Raw genomic sequence first — 26,773 nt, forward strand, 5'->3', positions numbered from 1 at the left:
TAGACTGGTGAGTTTATTTAAAGTTAATGATGCAAATCAAGTTTTGTTTCTTAAAAATAAGCTGAGGGAAATCAAGAAGGGTAAAGATGAGAGTATGCAAGCATACTTCTTAAGAATCACCGAGATCAAGAACGATCTCCTCTCTGTTGGGGAGACTATTACTGACAGAGAAATGGCACTCACGACTCTTGGAGGATTACCATTCGAATGGTACGTGTTCAAGACTACTCTTCTGAACAATAATGTAATTCCTGGTTTCGAGGAATTAATGGCTAGATGCATTCAAGAAGAAACAAGGGTAGAAAAGCAATGCCCTTGCCTAAAGGTTCTCTTGCTGCTTTTTCTTCTCATGCTAAGAAAAGAAATAATTCCGGGACTAAATCGAAAAGAAAGGCTGGACCTAAGGGTGGAAGAAAAGGATGATGTTACATTTGCAATAAAGCAGGTCACTATGCAAGGGAATGCCCTGATAGAAAGGACTCTCACCGTGACGATGATCAAAATCCCTCTCATGGTAATCGAAGGGATGGAAAATTCAATAGCAAAGGTAAAAGGAGTGCTGGAAGTCAAGGAAGAGGACAATCATTCAAGAAGGCTAGAAATTCCAAGATGTATTAAATGCACCTGACCTCAAAAAGAACCTGGTGTCCATCTCGGCAATGGAAGACAAAGGCTACAAGGTAACCTTCAGTGATGGCAAGGTACTTATATGGAAAAATAATGTTAAAGATGCCTTTACTCTTGGGTTTCATGTTGATTCTTTATATCAGGTCAGTGGAAGTCCGCTAGGTGTTATGTCTTGTGACACAACTCTTCAGTCCGAACTTTGGCGTCGAAGGTTTTCCCACCTTCATTACAAAGCTCTACCCGATGTAAGACAGATGGTAACAGGGATGCTCGAATTCCAAGTAGAGAAAGAAGGTGTATGTTCGGGATGTGCCGAAGGAAAGCTCAAAAGGAGACCATTCCCCTCAAGTCAAAGCAAGATCTTCGATATATTACAACTAGTTCACTCGGACATATCTGGTATGATGCCTGTGAACTCCTTGGGAGGATATTCATATTATCTTACTTTTACAGATGGCTATTCTCGAAAGATCTGGATATACTTCTTGAAAAAGAAGGATGAAGTGTTCTCTTGGTTTTGACACTTCAAAGCCCTGATCGAGAATCAAACCGAAAAGAAGATCAAGATCTTAAGAACTGATAATGGGAATGAATATGAATCTAATGAGTTCCATGATTTTTGTAAAGAGGCTGGCATCAAGAGGGAGACTACTACACCATATACTCCTGAATAGAATGGTGTGGCAGAAAGGAAGAACCGCACGATTATGGAAGCTGTCCGAGCCATGCTACATGATCAAAGACTTCTGAAGTTTCTATGGGCTGAAGCTGCAAACACCGTCGTATATGTACAAAATCAATGCCCTCATCAAGCATTGGGTTCCAAGACTCCTGAAGAAAAGTTCATCGGTAGGAAACTTGATGTTTCTCATTTTAGAATTTTTGGAAGCCCTGTATATTTTCATGTGCCGAAAGAGAAAAGATATAAATTGGGTGCATCTGGAAAGAAGGGAATTTTCGTGGGCTATGCTGAAAATACTAAAGGCTATAGAATCTATGTAGCCGGTCAAAGGGAAGTCATGATTAGTCATGATGTCACCTTTGACGAAGATATGGCTCTCAGCAAGGTGGACAATCTTTCGACTTTGAGGAGCACTCAAGAAGCCAACACCAGGGAACTGAAAGAAAAGGATGATGAATCAATGCGTGATGTAGAAGAACCCATGGATCCGATTGATCCTCCTCCACATTAGCCTTCCTCTTCTAGGAAGAGGCCTTCATGGCTTAGGGGGGCTACTTGATGATGCTGAAGGACATGCTGCACCCCGAGGAACCTTTCGTGAAAGTAAGATACCTCACAGGTATCAGGGATACTTGACCATCATGAGCACGATCATACAAAATGAGCCTTCATCATTCTCAGATGCCGTCAAGCATCAAGTATGGAAGGATGCTATGACCGAAGAATATGAGTCTATTATGAAGAATGATGTTTGGGAAGTAGTTCCCAGACCCCAGGACAAGACAGTTGTTACTTCCAAATGGCTTTACAAGATAAAACATGCAGTAGATGGAAGTACGAAAAAGTATAAGGCTCGTTTTATTGCTCGTGGTTTCTCCTAGAACGAAGGTATAAACTATGATGAGATATTTGCACCTGTTTCCAGATATACGACCTTTCGCTCGATCATAGCCCTTGTCGCTTCACAAGGATGGAACCTACATTAGATGGATGTCAAGACCGCGTTTTTGCACAGCTTGATCAAAGAAGAGGTCTACGTGGAGCAACCCGAAGAATTTGAGATCTATGATCGAAAATCTCATGTATGCAGGTTGCAGAAGGCTCTCTATGGGTTGAAGCAAGCACCCCGAGCATGGTATGAGAGGATCGACAACTACTTGATGAAGCTGGGATTCACTAGGAGTGAAGCTGATCCTAACCTTTACTTTAAGATTGAAGATGAAAAACCTCTCATACTAGTGCTGTATGTGGATGACCTCTTTCTAACAAGTGTAGACCCTCTCATTCTCAAATGTAAGAGGGAGTTGGCTTCTGAATTTGAAATGAAGGACCAAGGACTGATGCACTATTTCCTAGGACTTGAAGTGTGGCAGAAGCCAGGGGAGACTTTCCTATCTCAAGGAAAATATGTGGTGAAGATATTGGAAAGATTCGGTATGGTGGACTGCAAGCCTGTAACTACCTCGATGGAGCTTGACTTCAAGAAGTTAAGCGGTAGTGCTGCTAGACCTGTTTTACGAAATGCTACCGAGTATCGGCAACTCGTCGGAGCATTAATGTTCTTAGTGAACTCCTATCCAGATATATGCTTCGCAGTCAACACGTTGAGTCAACATATGGTTGAACCCCACCACATACATTGGATTGGTGCCAAGAATTTGTTGAGATATTTTCGTGGCACAATCACTTATGGGTTAAGATACATTGCAGGAGATGTGAGACTATTTGGATACACAGATGCTGATTGGGCAGGCAATGTGGAGGACCGTAAGAGCACTTCCGGGTGTTGTTTCTCCTTGGGATTTGCTTCAATATCCTGGATGAGCAGGAAGTAGAAGTCAGTGGCCTTGAGCACCGCCGAAGCAGAGTATATTTCTGCTAGCATGGTCTCCTATGAGGCCTGGATTGATGTGTTCTCCATGGCAATTGTCGCAGGATTGATGTGTTCTCCTGTGAGGCCTGGATTGATGTGTTCTCCATGGCGATTGTAGCAGGATTGATGTGTTCTCCTGTGAGACCTGGATTGATGTGTTCTCCATGGCGATTGTAGCAGGATTGATGTGTTCTCCTGTGAGGCCTAGATTGATGTGTTCTCCATGGTGGCCTGGATTGATGTGTTCTCCATGGCGATTGTAGCAGGATTGATGTGTTCTCCTATGAGGACGGGATTGATTAAGTTCTCCTGTCGAGACATCCTACCCATGCAGTTTGGGACTCATGGGAAGTACCTCTCATTTGATCAATGAGCAGGGAAATGAAGTTAGGGATCATAGTAGTACCGATGGATGCATCGTTGTATCTACCGTACTCCCTACGCTAGGATGACCTCCATTGATCTGGGATCAGTGATACTGGTCTGGGACTAGTGGTAGGAGTGGTACATTCTATGACACTGACTTCGGGTCGGTTGTTATTGGTCTAGGACCAGTGGTACGCACTTTGAGGCTGACTTTGAGTCAGTGGAGGATGTTACTGGTTTGGGACCTAAGTTGCAGGAAACGTGGGGGGAGGGGTCATTTCAGGCAAGAAACGGAAACGAAACTGGGAAACGCGTACGGTACGGCCTGGAAACGCGTTTCCAGCCGTACTGCCACGTTTCTGTAATTTTTTTTTTTCTTTTCTTTTAAATTTTTTTTAGGTTTCCGATAAATTCTAGAAGCCTATTCTAAAGTTATAAAAGAGCAGTTTGTCTCATTCTGTCATCACACTATTCAGCAAGTCGTTTCTCTTGGAGATTGGTAGTTGTTTCAGCTAAGGTGTTTTGAGCAGTGAGCAAAGTAGATTGCACATATATATAATAATAATTTTTAAATATTATATATATATATATATATATATATATATATATATATTATATATATTCGCGTTTCCCCGTTTCCAAAATTTGGGGAGGTCGCGTTTCGTATCGCTTCCCGTTTCGGAAACTCGTTTCCGTTTCCCCGTTTCGTGCAACTTAGTTTGGGACCAATGGTAGGAGTTGTACTCACTATGACGCTGACTTCGGGTTGGTTGACACTGGTCTGGGACCAATGGTACATACTCTGAGACTGACTTTGAGTCAGTATGATACATCCTCGATCATTTCTTCTTCTTCATAATTCAGACAAAAGTAGAGCAGAGCATAACAGAGCAGAGCCGTACAAATCAGTACAGGGCAGAACAAGACAAAGCAGAACAAGCAGAATAGAGCAGAGCAGGGAAAGGGTCAGGCTATACAGGGCAGTGCATTTGATGGATGAATAGTAACGACCGATAGACAGATTGCAGATGAAGTTCTCCCTAGTTAAAATTGGCAACTAGGGCCAAACTTCATGTGGGTCATCTTATTCATCGCTGATAATATTTTTATAAGATTCCTCTTGTCGAAAGGTGTAGGATTGATATAAAGATCATTCGATTCCGATAAGTATTCATGGAGATATGAATTAATTTTGATTATGGAATTATTATCAAGCCGACCTACAACTCATGTAGGCTTAGAAGCCCAACAATCGCATCTATTCAAACACCAACGTTGTGTATAAATATAGGAGGACTTTTCCTCATTTGGACTCACTCATCTCATCACATCTCTCTCTCTATTGTGCAGAAAAGAGTCTCTTTTCTATTGCGCAAAAAAGGGTCTCTCGCTCACACATGTGAAGTCGGAAGTTGCTGAAACTGAAGCTGCAATTGCAGAAGTAAAGTTTGACCTGCGTGGACCAAAAGATCTCCTCATCTAAACTGCGCTGTAGGTTCATCTGAACCTTCTCTGAAAGCCGCAACTTTTGGTGGTGGAATCAAGTTAATTCGACAGATAGTTTGCAAGATATCGACTGCCCTAGTTTGAAGGAAGTTGCTGAAACTGAAGCTGCAACTGCAGAAGTGAAGTTTGACCTGCGTGGACCAGAAGATCTCCTCATCTGAATTGCGCTGTAGGTTCATTTGAACCTCCCCTGGAAGCCGCAACTTTTGGTGGTGGAATCAAGCCGATTCGACGGTCGGTTTGTGAGATATTGTTTGCCCTAGTTTGATGATGAAGCTGCTAATGCTGATGCTGCTGATCTAGGGTTTGCTACTGCTGATATAAATCATATTTATTTTACTATTTCTCTCTGCTTAATTATTGAAGATAAAAGAAGATTTGATCAAAGGGTTTCCCCACACATTGTGGGGTTTGTCCCTGGCTAGTCGCCACATCTTGTGTCTCTTGTCTTGGCTTGTTTTCTGTCAATCGTTTAATGTTCTATCTGCACTCTACTTTATGTACATGTATTGCTAATCTGTGGAATATAATAAGAAAAAGAAGTAAATTGTTATAAGCATAGAACTTACCATAACTTAACACGGGAGGGTCTCAGACTCTGAAAGGAGTTTTACTCCTCGCTTAGGAATACTGCAGTAGCCGAATCCCAGAAAAGTCAGTTTTGCCTAATGTCCTTCGAGAATCATGCCCAGGTATAGGGGCCCACACAAATAGTCTGATCTGTCAGCTAACCCTCAACTGCAGAGTATGAGTAGGAATGTGGCAGTGATCGAATCCCTATTGCTAGATCTGAATGGCAGATTTAATTGTGGCGATTGCTACAGAACCCAAATGGCTAGATCTGAATGGCAGGTCTGATAGATTTGATTGGCGGATCTGTAGATCTGAATCGCGAATCTGAGAGATTTGAATGGCAAAACTGATTGTTGCGGCTATGACAGAACCCCACCTGCTAGATTTGATCTGGCAAAGATGATGCGTGATCTAGAGAGAGACAAGGGAACTATGGTCTCAAGGAGTGTCAGGTGCTACAGATTGCAATATACATAAGGGTCTGACAGTAGTACTCGACCCAATCTTTCAGGGCACTAACCAAGGAGGATCAACCGTACCCTTAGCCGTACAATCCAACTACCCTATCGTACGTGCAAGTAATCTCCCCAAGTGCTATTCTCGGTGTACTATTTCAGTAAGACGGTCGACGGTTTATCTATGGCGAGGTTTCAAGAGAGCCTAGGGGGCTTCTAATATACCCAGAGGATACTTGGAAGACAGTCCGTGCACGGTTTTGTCTAATGCGCTACTACTCGAAGGGGTACCCACAGGGGTTACAAGGGAGTCCAACAAGCGTGACCACCTCTTGTATTTCCTGCGTGTATGCCTCCTCAAATCCACAGGTTTATGCGCTCAATGACAGATCCCATGGTTTAAAGATGCCAGAACACGTCTTTAGCCATTTTTTTTTTGGCTAAAAATGGAGATCCCACCGGCTCCGGAAAGTGTTCTGATACCACTTGTTATGCTCTTGACCTGCGAGAAGATACCAAAATACCAAACATGCGAAGAAATATCCTAGAACACAGAACAATAAGAAATAACAGCAAGTATTTTATTATTCAAAAAGGAAAGCAATGCTCACTTGCCTCTTTGAGGGGGCAAACTCCAATAGAGCTTGGCTCAATTACAAAATAAGACACGATGCTCCTCGAGGGGAGTCTCTATCTTTTATATAGGATTCATACATGCAATACCATGGATCAATACCATGGTTGTTATTAATACCATCTATCTAATACCATGGCCCATTTTCAACTAACTGTGGTCCCTTCTTTAAATGCGGGTCAACCACTTACAATTATTAATATGGGTTTTATTGACTCTTTACTTAACTATAACTATGACTCAACCCTATTACATAAATGAAGGGGTTAGGCTTGGACCCTAACACTTTGCTATGCACTCTCCGGACCGTAAAAACTTCCTTTTGGCCTTGCTATCCTTGCCCCTCTCTCACTGCTTCGAAACTACTAAATCACCTCCGACAACACACCACTTCTACTATGGAGTTTGATATCCCAGCAATATCGAATTCCTTGGTGTCTCAAGTGTGTTCTCGAACCCCCATCGAATTTCTTCTTATGATCTCTCGTTGAGGCTTCAACGACCAAGATTAAAACGTAATCAATGGCTAAGATTAACTAGAACTCGATCCATGTCTTCTTCTAGAAGATTTCACCATGACTTAATTAATACCCTTTAATTAATCAGTTTTCCTAAGTTTAGACTTAGGCACCATTAAAAAATGATTAATTATTTTAATTAAGTTGTCTCTAGGTGGAATTTCCAGAAACGATTTCTAGTTTTTGGAGAATACGTGTATTCTAGTCTCTCCACCAAATTTCGTGGCTAGAACACAACCGATGTTACAAATCAACACTCTCTTTTATCGAGGAATATATTCTAGTGTTGCAACCCACTGAAGCAACATCCTGCCTTTGCGTCACCTCCTATTACGCTGTTGATGTCTGGCCACTGCTGCCCACCAACTTATGCGCAAATCTGATAAACTCTGCATCCGTGCTATTGTTGGCCCTACTGAACTGCTGCCAACACTGCATCTGCACTGCAACTCCCTCTCCATCTGTTGTTGCTACAACTGCAACAACTGCGATGGAAAAGCATCCAAAATATTGAACCAACTGTGGTTAGTATGATGCATCTATCACTTGAGTCCTGACAGCTCCTAGACTCTGTGCTGTCACTGAAGCCTCTACGCTGCTGCTGACTCTGCTTTGTGCCATCTGCACTGCTGCCAACTCTGCTCTACGCTACTGCTGACTCTGTTTTGTGCCATCTGCACTATTGCCAACTCTGCTCTACGCTACCCAGTATCTGACTTGCTACTAGCCACTACATCTGTCACTCTGGCACCTGACTGCAACTGACACTAATCCATCTTACTACTGCATACTATGGGCTCTATAGCAAGGTATTGATTCATGAGGTGGACCTCTTCAAGAATATTGTCCATCCTATAGCTCTCTGGGGCTACAAAACCAAATCATCACACCTCTCTCCTGGAGGTATCTGGGTGACCATGGCAAACTCTTCCTCCAATCTAGAGGACAACTTGTCAATCTTTGCGGATGCAGCTTATTGATCCTGCTTTTCCTCCTTTTACTTCTTTCTGAGAGTACATTGAGTGCTGTAGTGGCCAAGCTCACCACATCTGAAGCATTTCACCTTGGAAATGTCCTTCTTCCTCCTATGTTGCTCTCGCTGCCCCTTTGATGCGAGGGCCACATCATCCTCCTCCTTTACTTGCTTCGTCCCACCACTGTTGCTGCTACCACTAATGGTGCTCTTCACCAGATCTCGCCTCATCTCCTGCTGCTGAGATAAACCCACATATGATCCCAATCTGGCAGTTTTTCTCTTCCTAGGATACTCTAGACGAAAACTTGCCATTCTTCGGAAATGTTGTTCAGAGCTAACTGTACCAATTTTGGAGGCTGGGGTGTTGACCCTATTGAAGATAGCTGGTCCCAGACATCCCGAAGCCTAGTAAGGAAGGGGTCTATACTCTCCCCTTTCTGCTTCCTCATGCATCTCAACTTCTCCTCAAGATACATCTTTCGTTTCTCAGAAGATCCTTCGTACACCGTAGCAAGTGCCTCCCACATATGTCGGGCAGTATCTTTGCCAGTTATGTGAGATACCACGTGCTCTCGAACCCCATCGAGAATCAACCTCTTTGCCTTCGCCATCTCCTTCTTGTACTTCTTAAGTAGATCTGCATTTGCGCGTACAACTACCACATTATTGATGTAAGTCTTGAGATCATGTTCATCTAGAAGGCATAAAATTTTGGCCTTCCAGATCACATAGTTGGAGGCTCCCTCTAGATCTCTCAACCCCTGCTGATGCCATCTCTCTAAAAATGTCGAATTCCTCCTCTTCTCCTCTACGCAAATGTTTCCTAGATATTCGGACTCCCTTCTGGGGTGAGAAACTCTACACATAACTACTGTTGCTCCGCTGGGAAAATTCAAACTTCTGTGCTAGAAGTCCCCTAAGGAATGAATTCCTTCAGTGTGTGCTCTTCCTTCCTCCTGATGCTATTTGCACTAGCAAACTGCTGCAAAATCTATGTCCCAGCTGAAGATCTGCTCTGTAAGGAAAACGTTGCTGCTCCCTTCCGCCCTGGTAAGCTTCGATCTGGAAAATTTAATTTCTCTGTCGACTCACTCAGACAAATAGACTTTTCCTCAAAACTTGACCCTCTTGGCCCAAGGACTGCGCTACCTCTGGGGTTACGAATTGCTGCCTAAGAAGAAATTCGAACCTCGTCCTCCTCTTTTGCTTACTATTTGTGCTTTGATACCATGTGAAAATTCAATGATCCCGAATCTGTTTAAGTTTCTTCTATTTGTTGGATAACTTGAACAAATTATATGCAGTTTCCTACGACAAATATCGAAACATATGCACTGCAGCCTTCACAAATACAATAGTGCGGAAGAAATAAAAACATTGGAAGAATAGATGCGCACACACAATAAACACTGTTAGTTTTGGACCAATGTCCCCGGAAAAACCCAACTTGGAAAACCAGTGCAATCGCTGAGGGTTTTATTATTATGTAGTAGTAAATCTGAGTACAAGTCTATGGAAGTTAATCTATCTTTCCATACAAAGAAAATCACTGACAGAAGTCTAGTGAGAAATATCTCACTTCCACCGATGATTTGACACTGATCTTAGCTCAAGATGCACTGCTCTTTGCTGCCTTTGCGTCACCCTATGCAGATCTACGTCAGCTTGCTGGGACCAATGTCTCTCTCACTCTATTGATCAGCTGCTGCTTTGGAAACTTGATCTTCTGGCCTCTGGTCCCCCACTTCGGCTCTTGCCTCTGAATCTCGACTTCTCCTCAGCAAATACAGATCTCCCTCTAAAGCTCTGTGCTGCCTCTCTGCACTGCGTCAACCTCTCTATGGAGTATGCTGTCTCTCTGCTATGCACTCACCGGACTGGAAAAACTTCCTTCCGGCCTTACTATCCCTGCTCCTTTCTCACTGCTTCAAAACTACTGAATCACTTCCGGCAACACACCACTGCTACTTTGGAGTTCGATTTCCCAGCAATATCGAATTCCTTGGTGTCTCAAGTGTGTTCTCCAAGCCCCATCGAATTTTTTCTTATACTCTCTCGTTGTGACTTCAATGACCAAGATTAAAACATAATCGATGGCTAAGATTAACTAGAACTTGATCCATGTCTTCTTCTAGAAGATTTCACCATGACTTAATTAATACCCTTTAATTAATCAATTTTCTTAAGTTTAGACTTAGGCACCATTAAAAAATGATTAATTATTTTAATTAAGTTGTCTCTTGGTGGATTTTTCAGAAATGATTTTTGGGTTTTGGAGAATATATGTATTCTAGCCTCTCCGCCAAATTTCGTGGCTAGAACACAACTGATGCTACAAAAATCAACACATATTTTCTCCATATACATTCTCCTCATTATGAACTTTGTCATCCTCAACACTTATCATCCTCAACACATAATCACACCAACCTCTGCATATGACACGCTGACTCAAAACATACTGGTCACACATTGATATTTTATTCGGCAGTATATATGGTTTCAATATTACAAAAGATAACACTACTCTAGCATACATGATATGAACTGTAAAATATAACATCTGTAATATCCTCTATTTTGATTTTCCACATTTGAGACGATTTTTGGAAGAGGAGGCAATTCTGGCATTGGGACTTAGGAGGGAAAAGGGAAATCACAAATTTAGTGGAGAGTGGGGACAGAAGGAGAGAAGTTCGACCCAAGTGGCAATTCGCACTAGTGAGAAGAGAGAGAAAATGGAAGGGGTGCGAATTAGTGGAAGGTGGGGACCACCAAGGGAGAGAGGGCCAACAATTATAAATAGAGCTTGGGGGCCTCCATTTGACATCTTTGATCATTTTTACAAATCAACTCTAATTCTCTTGAGCTGCCTAGCCAAGACAACCCGTCCTGTTTTGCACAAGGAATTCCCATGCGGATATTCTAGCCTCTCTTTCGGTGGACTTCTAGTGCCATCCTAAGGATGAATTTCTGAACTCAGTGGGAGGTAAATTTGTTGGAGATTGTGGTACTTTTCAGCCCATTTCTCAGCCAGTTCGATTTCTAGAGAGGATGCAGGGATCAAAATCGTACCACTGAGTTGGGACAAAGAAAAGGGGTATTTTGGCCTGAGAATTTAGCAAAAAATTCCCTCAAGTTGGACTAGCATTTGTGGAGATTTTTAGGACTGGAAGTTGTAGCTTTTGTGAGAGCCAAATATGCCACTCTAGGGCCTGTGCAGTAGTGACATTGGGTAAAATTCGTTCTACAACAGATTGAGGAGAACCAAGTACCAAATCTAGTAGTTGAAGCGTGGGGGACGCAGTTTCTACTAGGAAGGGTGTAGCACCAAAGATTGGGTAATTCCGGGAGGTCAGAATTAACCCAATTCCTTTCTGGGTTTTGTCAGTTAGGGATCAGGGATTCCGCTCCTAATTTTACAAAGTTTTTGAAGGAGTTTTGGTGCCCCAAAGAAATAGAAATATTTGGCAGCTAGTTAGGAGAAGTGAGCTTAAATTTTGGGTTGTGGGTGGTCTGTAAAATTTGCCCAAACCCTTTTTGGGTTTTTGGTGGAGAGCTCAAGATTAATTTGGCAGAATTTTCTGAGCACTTTTGGAGGCTCAAACATGGGTTTCTTCCAGCCAATAGTTGCAGAATTTCTAGGGCCAGCTTAAAACATTGAGGAGAAGCCTTTCCTTTGCATCCAGGTAGCATCTTTCTCACATAGGATTGTTTAGCTTGCTTTGGAAAGCCCAGGTACACACATTTCATGCATTGTACTCTTCTCCTTATATAATAAAATGGTTGAATTGGTGCAGTTTGAGTGTGAATTGTGGGTGTTTGATTGTTGTTTAAATATTTCGGTGTTGTATGGTATTTTGTATTGTTTATCACTGTTATTTCTTGTGTGGTTGGGCATTGTTTTATTTATTCCCACTCATTGTTCTAAGCAGAGGTTAGTTGTCATGCGTATGTGTTGGGTTGTAGCAAAAAATATTAGATGGGTTGAGTCTTCAACGTATATAGCGTTTTGGTCCTCCAAGTGATGTGTTAACACATTGATGGAGTCATGTTTTGTTGGCTGATCTGGTCAAGCGCTGCTAATCCAGTTACGGTTGAATCGACTTCTATGCATTGTGAATGCCTCGATTATTAAGTTAGTGGTACAAGGACTTGATCAAGTTTGTGTTGGTCATGGTAGTGTTATCGAATTTGGTCTTTGCATAAGTATGAATGCATTTAACATTCAAATGTTCATTGGAGTGCTTTAGTTGTGCGATTGGGTTAATTGGGTGAAGCGTTGGGAAAACCTTTTAAATATGCAAGTCATGAATTGTGGTAGAGTTTAGATGATGTGAAGTTCATTTTTTATGGTGCATGCTTCATATGACAGTTGGTAGTAACGTTATCATGATGGAGTGCACATAAGATAGAGGGAGAGGTTTGTATGTCTCATATCTAACTGCGCACATGAATACTACAAAGATTGATGGCTATCTGATCTAATTGTGCATAAACAACACATATGGTATTGCATAGCTTGGAATTTGAGTGAGATTGTGTGATAATGTGCATGAGCATACCTGTGTGCATCTGGATAGAGAAATAGAGTGTCTGGCTTAGCAGGGATGATAAAGCAATGAAGAGATGTGATTTATCTCCATCTGCTCGCGAAAGTTGCAAAGGTTGATGGATTGAGGAGATTGAAGGCAGAATGACTGTGAGGCAAAGAAATGTATATATAAATCTAATAGTTGTATCCCCTGTAATTGACCATATTTGATTGAGGTATGTGCATGTGTTAAAATTGGCAACTAGGGCCAAACTCCATGTGGGTCATCTTATTTATGACAGCTAATATTTTTCTTGGATCCCTCTCATTGAGAGGTGTAGGATTGATCTAAAGATCATCCGATTTTGATAAGTATTCATGGAGATATGAATTTATTTGTGTAATAGGACAATTCATCAACGTCGGCCAACAACCAAATAACCCCCACATTTGCTCAACGTTTTAGTATAAAAGGAGGTGACTTGAGAGTCATTTACACACACTTCACTCTTGATTTCTCTCCACTCGCTTTGGGTTTTAGTGGAAGAGAAATCTAGGAGGATGAAGCCCTAGATGCAGGAGGAAAGGAGGCTAATCAAGCTACCCTAGCCGCAGTCCTAAAGGATGGTCTACCCGTAGTCCTAGAGAGAAGATCACTGCTTCTATACGCTGCCTAAAGGATGTCTAGCCGCAGTCCAAGCATGGAGATATAACACGGTGTAGGGGCCTACACACGTTGCCATTATACGCAGGTCTATCTTGCCCTAAATTTCAGGTGATCGGATTGTTGGAAGGAGGGCCGAGAGGGCAGGCTGCTAGGCCGAGTAGAGGAGGAACTTAACACTGGCAATTGGGTGACTGTTTGGGCACGTTTTGGAGGAGACAAAAGCTACAACAAGCTAGGCCGCAAGCCATAGCAAGATATTGGAGTTCTAGGGTTGCGTTGAGGTGGACAACCCCTTTAGAGGACAACGTGGCATGGGAGGAGCCTCTCCAAGGTAGGCCGCAACCCTTGAGGGATAGTCTTGCTGATTGTGTGTTGGGTTAAGGGCAGTGGTACAAGCCCTAACCAGAAGTGCAGGCACATTAGTGCAAATAGTGGTGTACAACAGTCTTGGAGCAGCGGTTGTGATGTGTGTTGGATCCATTCTTTGGGATAATTTGGATCAGATTGTTGGGCAGTCTGTGGGAGCCAAATTGGTAGCTGGACATAGCATCAATGTTTCATGGTGGAGCTATAATAAACGGGACAACAAGTACATGGTGAAACAATGGTTGATGGTGGATACAGGGACAACAAGTACATGGTGCAGCAATCATAGTGCAACAATGGTACTTGGGCCAATGATGGTACTTGGTGCAACAAGTACATGGTGCAACAATGGTTCATGGTGGATACATGGGACAAGTACATGGTGCAACAATGGTACTTGGGCCAACGATGGTACTTGGTGCAACAAGTACATGGTGTAGCAATGGTTCATGGTGGATACGTGGGACAAGTAGATGGTGCAAAAATCATAGTGTAGTAATGGTACCTTAGACAACAATGGTACTTGGTGCAGCGAGTACATGGAGCAGTAATGCATAGCATAGCTCAACATAGTACAACATTACAATGATGGGTACAGTCATGATTAAGTGAAGCATGATGAGATGCAACACAGTGATGATGGGTGCAGCATGGTGCAACACAGTGAGGTGTAGCGTGATGATGAGGAGCAGCGCAATGATAGGTGCAGCATGGTGATGGAGTCACCTTTGAAAATCAGTTGAAGCAGCATGTCTTCAACTGAGTTCAACTACCTCATGTATCATCTACTTAGAGATGATCTATGCTCTTATTTAGATAAGTCAAAGTGTTGACTTCTGTTGTATATGTACTCTCTCTCTCTCTCTTTGCTGAACTATTGAAGACAATATAAAAAGAATTGATCAAGGGTTTCCCCACATTGGGGTTTGTCCTTGGCTAGCGCCACATCTTGTGTCCTCTTGTCTTGGCTTGTCTTCTGCGATTTATGTTTATGTTCTATCTGCAATTTACTATTATGCTGATGCGATTGCTAATCTGCAAAAGATATTGAGTTAACTGTGAAAATTGAAATAAATTGCTCTAAGAATATAACATACCTAAAATTAACATGGTATCAGAGCTGAGGTGAAGACAAAGCCCAAGCAAGAGTGAAAGAGAAATCACTGAAGACAGTTGGGAAAGGACAAAAGGATCAATGGATTCCTCATCCCTCTTCAAATTCACCAAGGGTGAAGTCGAAGCAGAGAATATTATCAGAATGGTGCAATAGAAGCTTCTGATGGCCTACCGAAAGATCACTTCAATGGGAAGTTTGGATCTAAGGGTGGAAGGGAAGGAAGTGCCTTGTTTGTAATAAGTTCGACCATTATGCGAAGGAGTGTTTGAATGGTAGGGACACATCACTTGATGAAGATACCAATCATTCCAGGGACATCTTCAATGATCGGAGGAATGATAGGTAATGTAGGTCATCAAGGAAATAATTGACTCTTCAAAGAAAGCAAGGAGCCCCATGTATGAAGAATCAAATGTTGTTTCTGATAAGATAAAGAAGCATTATCTTATATTGGCCCTCTCCTCCAGACTCTTTGGGAATCTAGCTTATTGATTGTAGTGCTTCAAGGCACTTCATCAGATAGAAGGGTGCACTCTCTAATTTGGTAGAGATGGAAACAATCATGGGATTATACTTGGAGTCAATGCCACCTATCCTGGAAAGTGTGTAGGGAATGTTACCCCTCAATTGAATGAGGGCAACTCGATTCATTTACAAGAATCTCTTTATGTACCTGATCGCAAGAAGACCATAGTGTCCATTTCGGCAATGAAAGTCAAAGGTTTCAAGGTGGCAGTCATCGATGGAAAGGTACGTGTTTGAAAATAGAATTCTCAAAGATGCTTTTAATTTTGAGTTCAGGGTTGGCAATTTGTATCAAGTTGCAGGAAGTCCATTGGGGACCATGTCAGTTGACACATCTCATCTATAGCACCGGAGGTCTGCTTATTATGGGACCCTACTTGATGTGAGTCAGATGGTGACAAGGATGCCTGAATTCAAGAAGAGCATGAAGGTACATGTCCGAGATGTACCAAAGGAAAATCTCACAAGGGGACCATTCCCCTCATGTAGCAAGTCCACAGGTTTGGAACAACCCGAGGGGTTTGAGATTCATGATCAAGAATCTCATGTATGCAGGTTGAAGAAAGCTCTCTATGATTTAGAGCTAACACCCCGGGTTTAATATGAGAGGATTGATAGCTGTCAGATGAAGCTGAGATTCACTAGGAGTGAAGCCGATCCAAGCCATTGCTTGAAGGTTGTGCATGATATACCTCTCATACAGGTGCGTTATGAGGACGACCTCTTTCTGACAGGTGCAGACCCTCTTATTTGCAAAAGTAAGAGGGAGTTGGATTCCAGATTTGGAATGGTGAATTGCAAGCCTGTGACTACTTCGATGGATCTTAACTTTCAAAAGTTATGTGGTAGAGATGCTGGACCTCTTGGTGAACTCCCGTCCGGATATATGTTTTGCAGTTAGCATGTTGAGATTCCAGATTTGGAATGGTGAATTGCAAGCCTGTGACTACTTCGATGGATCTTAACTTTCAAAAGTTATGTGGTAGAGATGCTGGACCTCTTGGTGAACTCCCGTCCGGATATATGTTTTGCAGTTAGCATGTTGAGCTCATATATGGTTGAGCCTCACTGGATTGGTGCCAAGAATCTTCTGAGATATCTTGAGGGCACAATCTCTCATGGATTGAGATACACTGCTGGAAATATGAAGCTGCATGATTATTCGAATACTGACTTGGTAGGCAGTGTGGAGGATCGCAAGAGCACTTCTGAGTGCTGGTTCTCTTTGGGCTCTGCTTCGATATCTTGGATGAGCAGGAAGTAGAAGTTGGTTGCTTTGAGCATGGCTGAGACCGAATACATAGCTACGAGTATGACCTCGTGTGAAGCTGTCTGGTTGTGGAAGCTCTTCAGTGAGCTGTTTGTACACATGATGGATACCACTGTGATCTTTTGTGTCAACCAGAGGGGGATTTGATTATTGAGGAATCTCGTGTTCTATGATTGCTCCAACATATAGACATCAGGTACCACTTTATTTGGGATATGGTACATCAATGAGCAAGATGGTTCCATCGCATTGGCACTGATGTGCAGGTCGCAAACATTTTGTCAAAGCCCCGAGGAAAGGTCAAATTTGTGACTTTCCAGAACGACTTGGAGTCGTTGAGAGATCCTCTTATGAGGGTCCTGTATGATGCATGCATTGAGCTCTGGGAGCTCCGGGGGCTTGGGGTACTTCTTGGAGCGACAAGCGACCATAGGGCGACTCACCCTCCCCTAATGGTGCATTGTGTACAAGGTGAATGGTTCAACCTTCCGTTGTGATACCCTGTGGCGACTTATGGACAGGATGAGTGGTTCTCCTGTCGAGGCATCCTACCCATGCAGTCTGGGACTCATGGGAAGTACCTCTCATTTGGCCAATAAGCAGGGAAATGGGGTTAGGGACCATAGTAGTATTGATGGACGCATCGTGTATCTACCGTACTCCCTATGATAGGATGACCTACATTGATCTGGGATCAATTGAAACTAACTTCGGGTCAGTAAGAGTGATATAGCTCACTCTCTCTTGGAATTGATCTGGGATCAATATGAGTGATTTGAGACACTCTCTTGATATTGATCTGGGATCAGTATGAGTGGTTTGAGACACTCTCTTGTGATATTGATCTGGGATCAACGAAACTGACTTCGAGTCAGTAAGAGTGATATAACTCACTCTCTCTTGGCACTGATCTGGGATCAGTAAGAGTGGTATGACACACTCTCTTCATATGAATAATGAGACTGACTTTGGGTCAATCGAGAATGGTATGAGACATTCTCGATCAATTCTTCTTCTTCATGGTTCAGCAGAGCAGAGCAGAGCAGTGCAGGGCACTGATGGCAGAGATAGTACAGTCTGGCAGAGGAATCAGCGGATGGAGTTCTTCCTAGTTGAGAGGTAGTGTTAAAATTGGCAACTAGGGCCAAACTCCATGTGGGTCATCTTATTTATGGCAGTTGATATTTTTCTTGGATCCCTCTCATCGAGAGGTGTAGGATTGATCTAAAGATCATCCAATTTCGATAAATATTCATATTTATTTGTGTAATGGGACAATTCGTCAAGGTCGGCTAGCAACCAAATAACCCCCACATGTGCTCAACGTTTTAGTATAAAGGAGGCGACTTGAGAGTCATTTACACACACTTCACTCTTGATTTCTCTTGGGTTTTAGTGGAAGAGAAATCTAGGAGGATGAAGCCCTAGATGCAGGAGGAAAGGAGGCTAAACAAGCTGCCCCAGCCGCAGTCCTAAAGAATGGTCTACCTGCAGTCCTAGAGAGAAGATCACTGCTTCTATACGCTGCCTAGAGGATGTCTAGACGCAGTCCAAGCATGGAGATATAACACGGTGGAGGAGGCCTACACACGCTGCCATTATACACAGGTCTATCCTGCCCTAGCCACAGGTCTATGATACCCTAAACGAAGGTCATTTCAGGTGACTAGATTGTTGGAAGGAGGGCCAAGAGGGCAGGCTGCTAGGCCGAGTAGAGGAGGAGCTTAACGCTGGCAATTGGGTCACTGTTTGGGCACATTTTGGAGGAGGCCGAAAGCTACAACAAGCTAGGCCACAAGCCATAGCAAGTTGTTGGAGTTCTAGGGCTGCGTTGAGGTGGACAACCCCTTTAGAGGACAATGTGGCATGGGAGGAGCCTCTCCAAGGCAAGCCGCAACCCTTGAGGGCTAGTCTTGCTGACTGTGTGTTGGGTTAAGGGCAGTGGTACAAGTCCTAATCAGAAGTGTAGGCACAACAGTTCAAACAATGGTGTACAACAGTGTTGGAGCAACAATTGTGATGTGTGTTGGATCCATTCTTTGGGACAATTTGGATCGGATTGTTGGGCAGTCTGTGGGAGCCAAATTGGTAGCTGGACATAGTGGCAATGGTTCATGGTGGAGCTATAATACATCGGACAACAAGTACATGGTGCAACAATGGTTCATGGTGGATACATGGGACAAGAAGTACATGGTGCAACAATCATAGTGCAACAATGGTACTTGGGACAACAATGGTACTTGGTGCAACAATGGTTCATGGTGGATACATGGGACAACAAGTACATGGCGCAACAATCATAGTGCATCAATGGTACATCGGACAACAATGGTACTTGGTGCAACAAGTACATGGAGCAGTAATGCATAGCATAGCTCAACATAGTACAACAATACAATGATGGGTATAATCATGATTAAGTGAAGCATGATGAGATGCAACACAGTGATAATGGGTGCAGCATGGTGCAACACAGTGAGGTGCAACATGGTGATGGAGTCACCTTGGAGAATCAGTTGAAGCAGCATGTCTTCAACTGAGTTCAACTACCTCATGTATCATCTACTTAGAGATGATCTATGCTCTTATTTAGATAAGTCAAAGTGTTGACTTCTGTTGTATATGTATTATCTCTCTCTCTCTCTGCTGAACTATTGAAGAACATATAAGAAGAATTGATCAAGGGTTTCCCCACATTGTGGTTTGTCCCTGGCTAGTGCCACATCTTGTGTCCTCCTGTCTTGGCTTTTCTTTTGCGATTTATGTTTATGTTCTATCTGCAATTTACTATTATGCTGATGTGATTGCTAATCTGGAAAAGATATTGAGCTAATTGTGACAATTTAAATAAATTGCTCTTAAGCATAGAACATACCTAAAATTAGCAGCGTGACAATTTGATTAGATGATGTAAAGATTAGAATTAAACTAGTGCGCATGTCTAAGAGGTTGATAACAGTGTCGTTCGTTGGTGCTGAAAAGAGAGCAGAGGAATGTGTTGGGAAATTGAGGAACAAAGTTTCTTAGGAAGGGGAAGAGTATGGGAGGAATTCTAGAGGCTATCGCAGAGTATTAGTTGAGTTCAATATGCTGACATATTTGTGGTTGCAGGGTTTGCTGTTAAAGTTTTATACATGTTAAGTAGTGCTAGTTGGTCTTAGGGGTTGAATACAATATGCATTGTTGTTGACAACATTATATGGTGTGATGACAGTGCAAGAGCATGTCAACTTATGTTGCTATAAAGACAAAGTTTTGTAGTCTGCCTTGACTGTATTGGAATAGACCTTGTTTTATCTTGTTGCATTGCTAGGGTTTTTAGCATGAGGCATTGCTAAGTGAGGTGGAGAGCACAAATTTGTTGGGGTTAAAAGGCCACATGTTGACCAGAAGCAAAGCAGAGTTACTAGGGTTATATGTTGATACCATTAGGGTTTTGTAGAGTGCTCACTGGTGCCATGAGTAAGACAAGCCATGTATTGTAGTGATATTGCTATTTGCATATGATATTGTTGAAGTGTATTGGCTAAGTGAGAGATAGTGTTTTGTATGGCCAAAATTTCTCACGGGTTGTTGACGGGACAACACAGTGCAATGTTTGTACAACATTGGTATTGCTAGCTTCAGGGGCAGTGTTGAGCAGTGGTCAAAGCAGTGATTATATTCTACAATGATCGAGTGTTGGGCAATGATCAATCTTATTATCTATATTCTATCTTAATGGTGGCATGGTGGTGCAATGTGGAGGTTGGAGTTTCCTTCAACTTGGACCTTGAAAACACTTTAGAGTGGTAGGGTGGTGGTAGGGAAGGTTGGAGCCTATGCAGGGTGTTGGAGCGTCATTTTAGTTAGAGCTGATAAAACCAAGGCGTTGGAGCATCCTTCAAGTTGAAGTTGGTAAACTAGGGCGTTGGAGCTGATAAATCCGGGGGTTGGAGCCTCCTTTCAGTTGTTGGAGCACCTTGGAAGTTGGAGCTTCCTATTGATGTAATCCTTAAGACCTATATTAAAAAATGTTCAGTGGTATTTTTCCCAGAAGGGTTTCCACCTAAAATTCTCTCGTGTACTGTCTTTGATGTTGTGCATTGTTGAATGGTGTTGTTGATTTATGTTTTAATCTAATGCTAATGATAATTATTGCTCTGTGAAGTTAAGATTAACTAATTGAAGTGAAACACTGATTCACCATGTTCTCAGTATTTCCAACAAACAACTTCCCAAAAGCCAAGAAAATAGCTCCAACAGACAAAATACCCCTAAGAAGGGCCAAAATAATCAAGTTCTGATGATTAATAACAGATGATCCTCTCCTCTACTTATATGAGGAGGATGAGTTACAATCTTAGCCTAAAAGCCTCTAGATACAAGTTAAATCACAATAATGCAATTGGTTACCAACCAACCCACTAGCTTTAGACCAAAAGTGAAACACAAGCCCACACATGTGAGCCATTAGCCCTCTCGGGCTGATGTTAGGCATGATAAGAGCTCCAAATGCTAAGTGTTGAGGCTATTAAGTTCCAAGAGTGATGTAGAAGCCTCTAAAAATCACAATTTGAGGGTTGGCCCTCAAATTTCCATCAATATCCCTCTATGGTCCCCAAAATCCAATTAGAGCACCATAAAGTGGGCTCTTGGGTTTCCAGCTACTCATAATATCCATCTTTGCTCAAACGTTGAGGACTTTCCAGGTGCCACTAGCCCTCCCAAGTCTTTGAAGGTGAGATCATCTTCAACTGGGCCCTAGATCAATTGCCATCCCTCACATGGTGCTAAGGCCGACTTAGGGGCATGCTAGGTCCAGATGTATCATCTTGAAGAATCATCACATGTAGTGCGAAGTGGTAGAATGTTCTCGGTGTAGGAGGTGTGCAAAGTCATATGTGATGTGCGACTGTTGCTTGAAGGCCCAAGGCTCTCAATGCTTCACCTGTGGGTACTAGTATACTTCTCTGGGGCCTCGGTATCTGTGGGTAAGGTGCATAGGACATGGGCTGCTAAACCACCTGACAATCACAACATGAAGTCTAGTGAAAGCAATCGCTCATTAGGGACAATAATCATTATTGCATCTAAGTGAATCAAGCTTGAATGTAATGGGCTATTTAATACTTCTAATATGGATTCCCTTGCAAATTCAAAGCCTTGAGCTCGCAATGGTGTTTCCTCCATAGGTAGGAGTAGCTAAAGAACAACCCTATTAGGTGTTTCCATCCCCCAAGAGGAAGTAACATTTCCTCAGTCCACCCTTCAATTGATAGGTGTTAATGAGTAATAATGATGGTACAAAGGGGAGAAGGCTTCATGGCCAAGTGTCATGGTCAAAGGGACCAACATGATGGGGATCCACATCTTGGGTGTATAGATGTGAGGAGGCAGTAATCGTGGATGCATGAGTTACCAACTCGGCCTTTGTTTTTCCACCCCTTTTGTGTGCCTTTTACTTTTGTTTCACTATTCTTTGTATTATTGCTTATAGCTCAAAGCGTTAGAGCTTGCTTTGAATAATGTATAGCTGTTGTATTACCTCTTATTAAAGATGAGTCATTTCATTGCTCATCGGGGTTGGGACATGCAAGGGTTCCTTTTATGATGCAATGGAGCAACCTCTGCACAAGAACCTCACAAATCTAAATTTTCTAAAGTCTAGAGTGAATATGTCGCCCACACTGATGGTTTCTGCCAAGTCTAACAGATGGAAGTGATGGAGCCCTAGCAGCAGCGCTCTCTCTGTATTCGATTGTATCTCTTTCGGCACTCACTGTTTCTTTCTTTTCCAGTCGTCATGGAGATGGGTTGGCACTGCAATTGTTCACTGCTATTTGCTCCTTTTTAATTCGTATTTTAAATTGAATTGAATCTTGTACTTCGATTTATTCAAAAGAAAATTTATTTTTTTGAGGTCTGGAGTAAACATGCCGCGAATACCGATGGTTTCATCCAGGTCTTACAGATGGAAGTGATGATATGTGTACTTTGCACTCTAATTGTTCACTGAAGTTCGTACTTTTGTATTCTATTGGCAGTTTATGATAACTAGTGGACATTAATAATTATACTATGTTAAATCTTATCATCTATTTTTATCATTTATATTAGCTTACATGTTCTCTGAATTGATGTATAAAGCATCGAAAAAAAACCATACGATGTAATCCCACTATTCGCCGATCTTTGTAATTTTTGATCACTCATTGTCTATGAATGACTTACAGAAGTAGTGTTCATTAATGCAATTAAGTAAATCTTGTAATTTTATTAATTCGAAATACAAATAATAAATAATAAAAATACAAATCAAAATTTTCTGAAGTTAACAGTGGAACATGTCTCTAACACCTACGGGTTCAGCCAGGTCTTACAGGTGGGAGTGATGATAGTTACGTCAGGCACATGCTTTTGCGAGCAAGGAAGCATGGATGGCGTAGCGTAGTTTTCAACAGCCGTGGCTGTGCAGAAAGTCCTGTAACTACGCCTCAGGTAATCCTTCAATTTTCTTTTTCATTGTCTTTTTCTAGACGAGAATGTTTCTCTCTGCCATGAAGCTCCAATATAAATGGGGCTTTCGATGCTTCATGATGTCTTTTCAGAATTAGAAGGTACGTCATCTAGTTGGTGTGTTTAAAATGAGTTACAATGAATTTCACAAAAAGCTTGCAAATGCACAGAAAGATCTTAGATTTCTATATTGATATTGATAATAAGTGATTTATATTGATAATGAGATATCTTAATAATGTGATTAATTTGAAAGACAATTTTATTAGAAATAAAATTTATTCTTATTTTTAAGAAAGGTGATTAAAATTAAACCAATTGTAATTTTAAATTAATTATATTTATTTAAGTACAGGTAACTCCACACTCTTTTTCATATATATAAAATTTATATTCTTAAAATTTAATGGGAAAGAGAATTAAATATTTATTTTTAAACCTATAAAATTATATTGCACCATCAAATAAATTTATTATCACTTGAAATTTAATATTTTATTTTATTTTTTAAATTTATCATAAAAATATTAATATTTTATTTTATTTTATTTTTTAAATTTGTTATAAAAATTATGATATGGATAAACATATTTATTTTGGAATAGTATTTTTAGAATTTAAATTTAATTGTCAATATTTTTAGGTGAATGGAATGATTTAATTTTCGCAAAATATTTTTTAAAACTACAAAAATTACAGATTAAAGATTGAGATTTATTTTAAAAGTATTTATTGCCTTTTCTGCTATTTTAATTAAATTAATTAATTAAAAAAATATCCTAGTAACATGTGCCATATTAAAGTTTTTTAAACTTGTGGTATACTTAGCCATAGTATTGGCCCATAGTAATGTAAAGAAGTCTATTTATAAACTAATAATCTCCATAATAAAATAAATATGAATCTGCATAGTTAAGAATCTTGCTACATGTTTTTTTAATGCATGTATGTCAAAATAAATAGCAATCAAGTCATACCCAGGTTCCCTTAAGATTAGTTTGTTGGAATTGCAGAGGTTACTCATGGAGATGAGGACCTGGGTTAGGGCCTATTGGGGAAGATAGAGACATAATTTGCCTCATAGAAACTAATAAGCATGAAGGGTGCAAGACACCTCTATTTGAAGGATACTAGAAGATGGAAGTGTGGAACAAGGCAATAGGGAATGGCAAAGGGCATGGGGTATCATGGTTTTAGTAAGGGAGAAAGAAGGTCATCTCATTCAGTTAGAAAAAGAAGACTCAAATAAGCAATTCATTTGGTTTAAAATATCAGAAAATGAAAACCACACTAGAATTGTAGCATGCTATTTTGTGCCGCAAGTTTCAAAAACCTACAAAGGTAGAGGGCTTGACCACAAGGATACATTTGCAGCCTTAAAAGTGGATATTGCAACATATTCACAACTAGGTGAAGTCCTTATAGTGGGTGATTTCAATGCCAGGACTGCAAGTGAGCAAGCTAGCATTCTTTGCTTTAAAGATGATTGTGACCCTATTTGGCTTATAGAAGAGAGTAATCATCAGTGGGAAAGAATTTCAGAGGACAAGGACTGCAATCTCTTTGGTGAACAACTAAGTCACAGGACACGTCCTCCAAGGTCCCGTGTCCCGTATTTTACGTGTCGGACACGAAAACGGCCCTAAAACATGTCAAAAACGTTTTTCATCGTGTCCTGTAAAATGTAAAACGTATTCGCCGGTTTTCGTCGTGTCCTGCATCTGGAAAACGCGTATTCCGTTGATAGAAAACGTTGCCTGCATAAGTTGCAATTTTTTTTTAAAGAAACAAATAATTTTTGAGTGGGCAACTTAATGATCAAGTCTAGACCCTAGTATTGATATGCTATTCATGGTAATGTTAAATTCTTAAAGTAAAAGTGACATTCTCCTTAATCTTCATTTTCATCCTTTACTTAAATTTTTAACATTACCATGAAATGACTCACGATATTTGAGAGTGGTTCCGGCCTCATTGGATTTCATATGGAGAAAGTAGAATTTTAGATTTCATTCAAAATGCAGCAGACTTATCAGTTTTTCAGGATTTCAGGATTGGGAGATTGTAACTGCCCGGGCTACCCCTGCCACCAGTAGAGAACATGGTCTAGCTCCTGTAGCTCCTACTTCTAGTTCTTCAGCTTCTAGAGCATAGCAAACTCCACTGCCAACTCCACCAGCACCAACATCTACATCTAGAGGGAAAGGGAAAGCTGTGGCATTTTCTCGCAAGAGGGGAAGAGGAAATCAATAGGATTAGACTTTAGTTATTTTCTTATGTGCTTGTAAGTTGTACATGAACAATGAACATTGAATATTCAAGAATCAAGACCAAGCATATCACATTCTAATTTATAAATAGTAAATTTTGATTCTATTTATTTTTTAAAGTGAACTATGAACTTTGAGAAGTAATTATATTTTAATTTGATTAGATAAGCTGCAACTTGCAATTTAATATGGATAAAAAACTATATTTCGGTATATATATATATATATATATATATAAAACGTGTCCCTCGTGTCCTATTTCCAAATCGCTGCATTTCGTATTGAATACTCGTATTTACGTGTCCTCCGTGTCTCGTGTCCTCGTGTCATGTGACTTAGGTGAACAATTGCTTACTCTATGTGGGGCCTTTGATTTAGCTTGACTAGATGGGCAAAGTCCAGTAATTTCACTTGCAATACTTACAATGGAGCCAGTGTAGTAGATTACGTAATTTGCTCGCATGGTTTGTGTGAGGAAATGGAGGAATTTTTGATTGGAGATCAGTTGTGGGACTTAAAATCAGATCACAAGCCAATTTATTTATGTTTCTCTTGGGCTGGAAATAAACAATTAGAGTAAAAAATTCAGCATGTTCAACAAAATCTCACGCAGGGCAGAATTCTTTTGACTCCAGAAAATTGTAATACTTTCAAAATGACGCTAGAGAGGCTCTTCGAGAAGGATAAAGTCACAATTCACGGCCTTCATAGTCATGAATTAACACATTTAATTCAATGCACACTTGCAAAATGAAAAAGAGCAAAAATTAAAAACTTTGAAACAAATTGCTTTCCTATTAATGCTTGGTTTGACGAGGAATGCAAAAAGGCAAGGATAATGTGGAAAGAGCCAAACAAGGATAACCTAAAGCTTAAAGCTTACAAGCAGTTATTAAGCAAGAAAAATACTGATTTCATGGTTTCAAGGAGGGAAAAACTAATCTTTCTTAGGAAACATAATCCCAAATTATTTTGGAAGGAGCTCCAACCGAAAAAGATATAAACTGAAAATAGTATTACAACTTCTAAATGGTTTGACTATGCAAGACAACTCTATAAGCAAGATCCCAAGGTTGACCCTCCCCCCTTGGTCAACACTAATATTGAACTCTTCACGGTGCAAGAGGTAGAGATGGGTATCAAGAAGTTAGGTGTTGGAAAAACAAAAGACTTAGCTGAACTCCAAACAGAATATCTAAAGTGGGGCTCAAAGATCCTTGCATCTCACATTGCAAAAATTTTCAACATCATCATACAACAGGGGCTCCCCTCAGATTGGACAACTAGTCTAGCAATACCTCTTCTCAAGAGTG

At 41.1% G+C, this 26,773-nt stretch overlaps 1 protein-coding gene across 2 annotated transcripts in view; it reads left to right on the top strand.

Moving 5' to 3' along the window:
* LOC149213660 (embryogenesis-associated protein EMB8) overlaps positions 1 to 26,773 on the top strand; it is a 244,387-nt gene that overhangs the window by 15,820 nt on the left and 201,794 nt on the right. For both annotated transcript variants that reach the window (XM_089392092.1, XM_089392090.1), the window contains exon 2: positions 23,044 to 23,172. In XM_089392092.1, coding sequence (XP_089248218.1) covers positions 23,044 to 23,172 — 129 coding nt within the window. The remainder of the gene's footprint in view (positions 1 to 23,043; positions 23,173 to 26,773) is intronic.

Source organism: Pinus tabuliformis, chromosome 1_1, assembly GCF_031772625.1.
Source record: "Pinus tabuliformis cultivar Carrire ecotype Pingquan chromosome 1_1, CPIR1, whole genome shotgun sequence".
NCBI lineage: Eukaryota > Viridiplantae > Streptophyta > Pinopsida > Pinales > Pinaceae > Pinus > Pinus tabuliformis.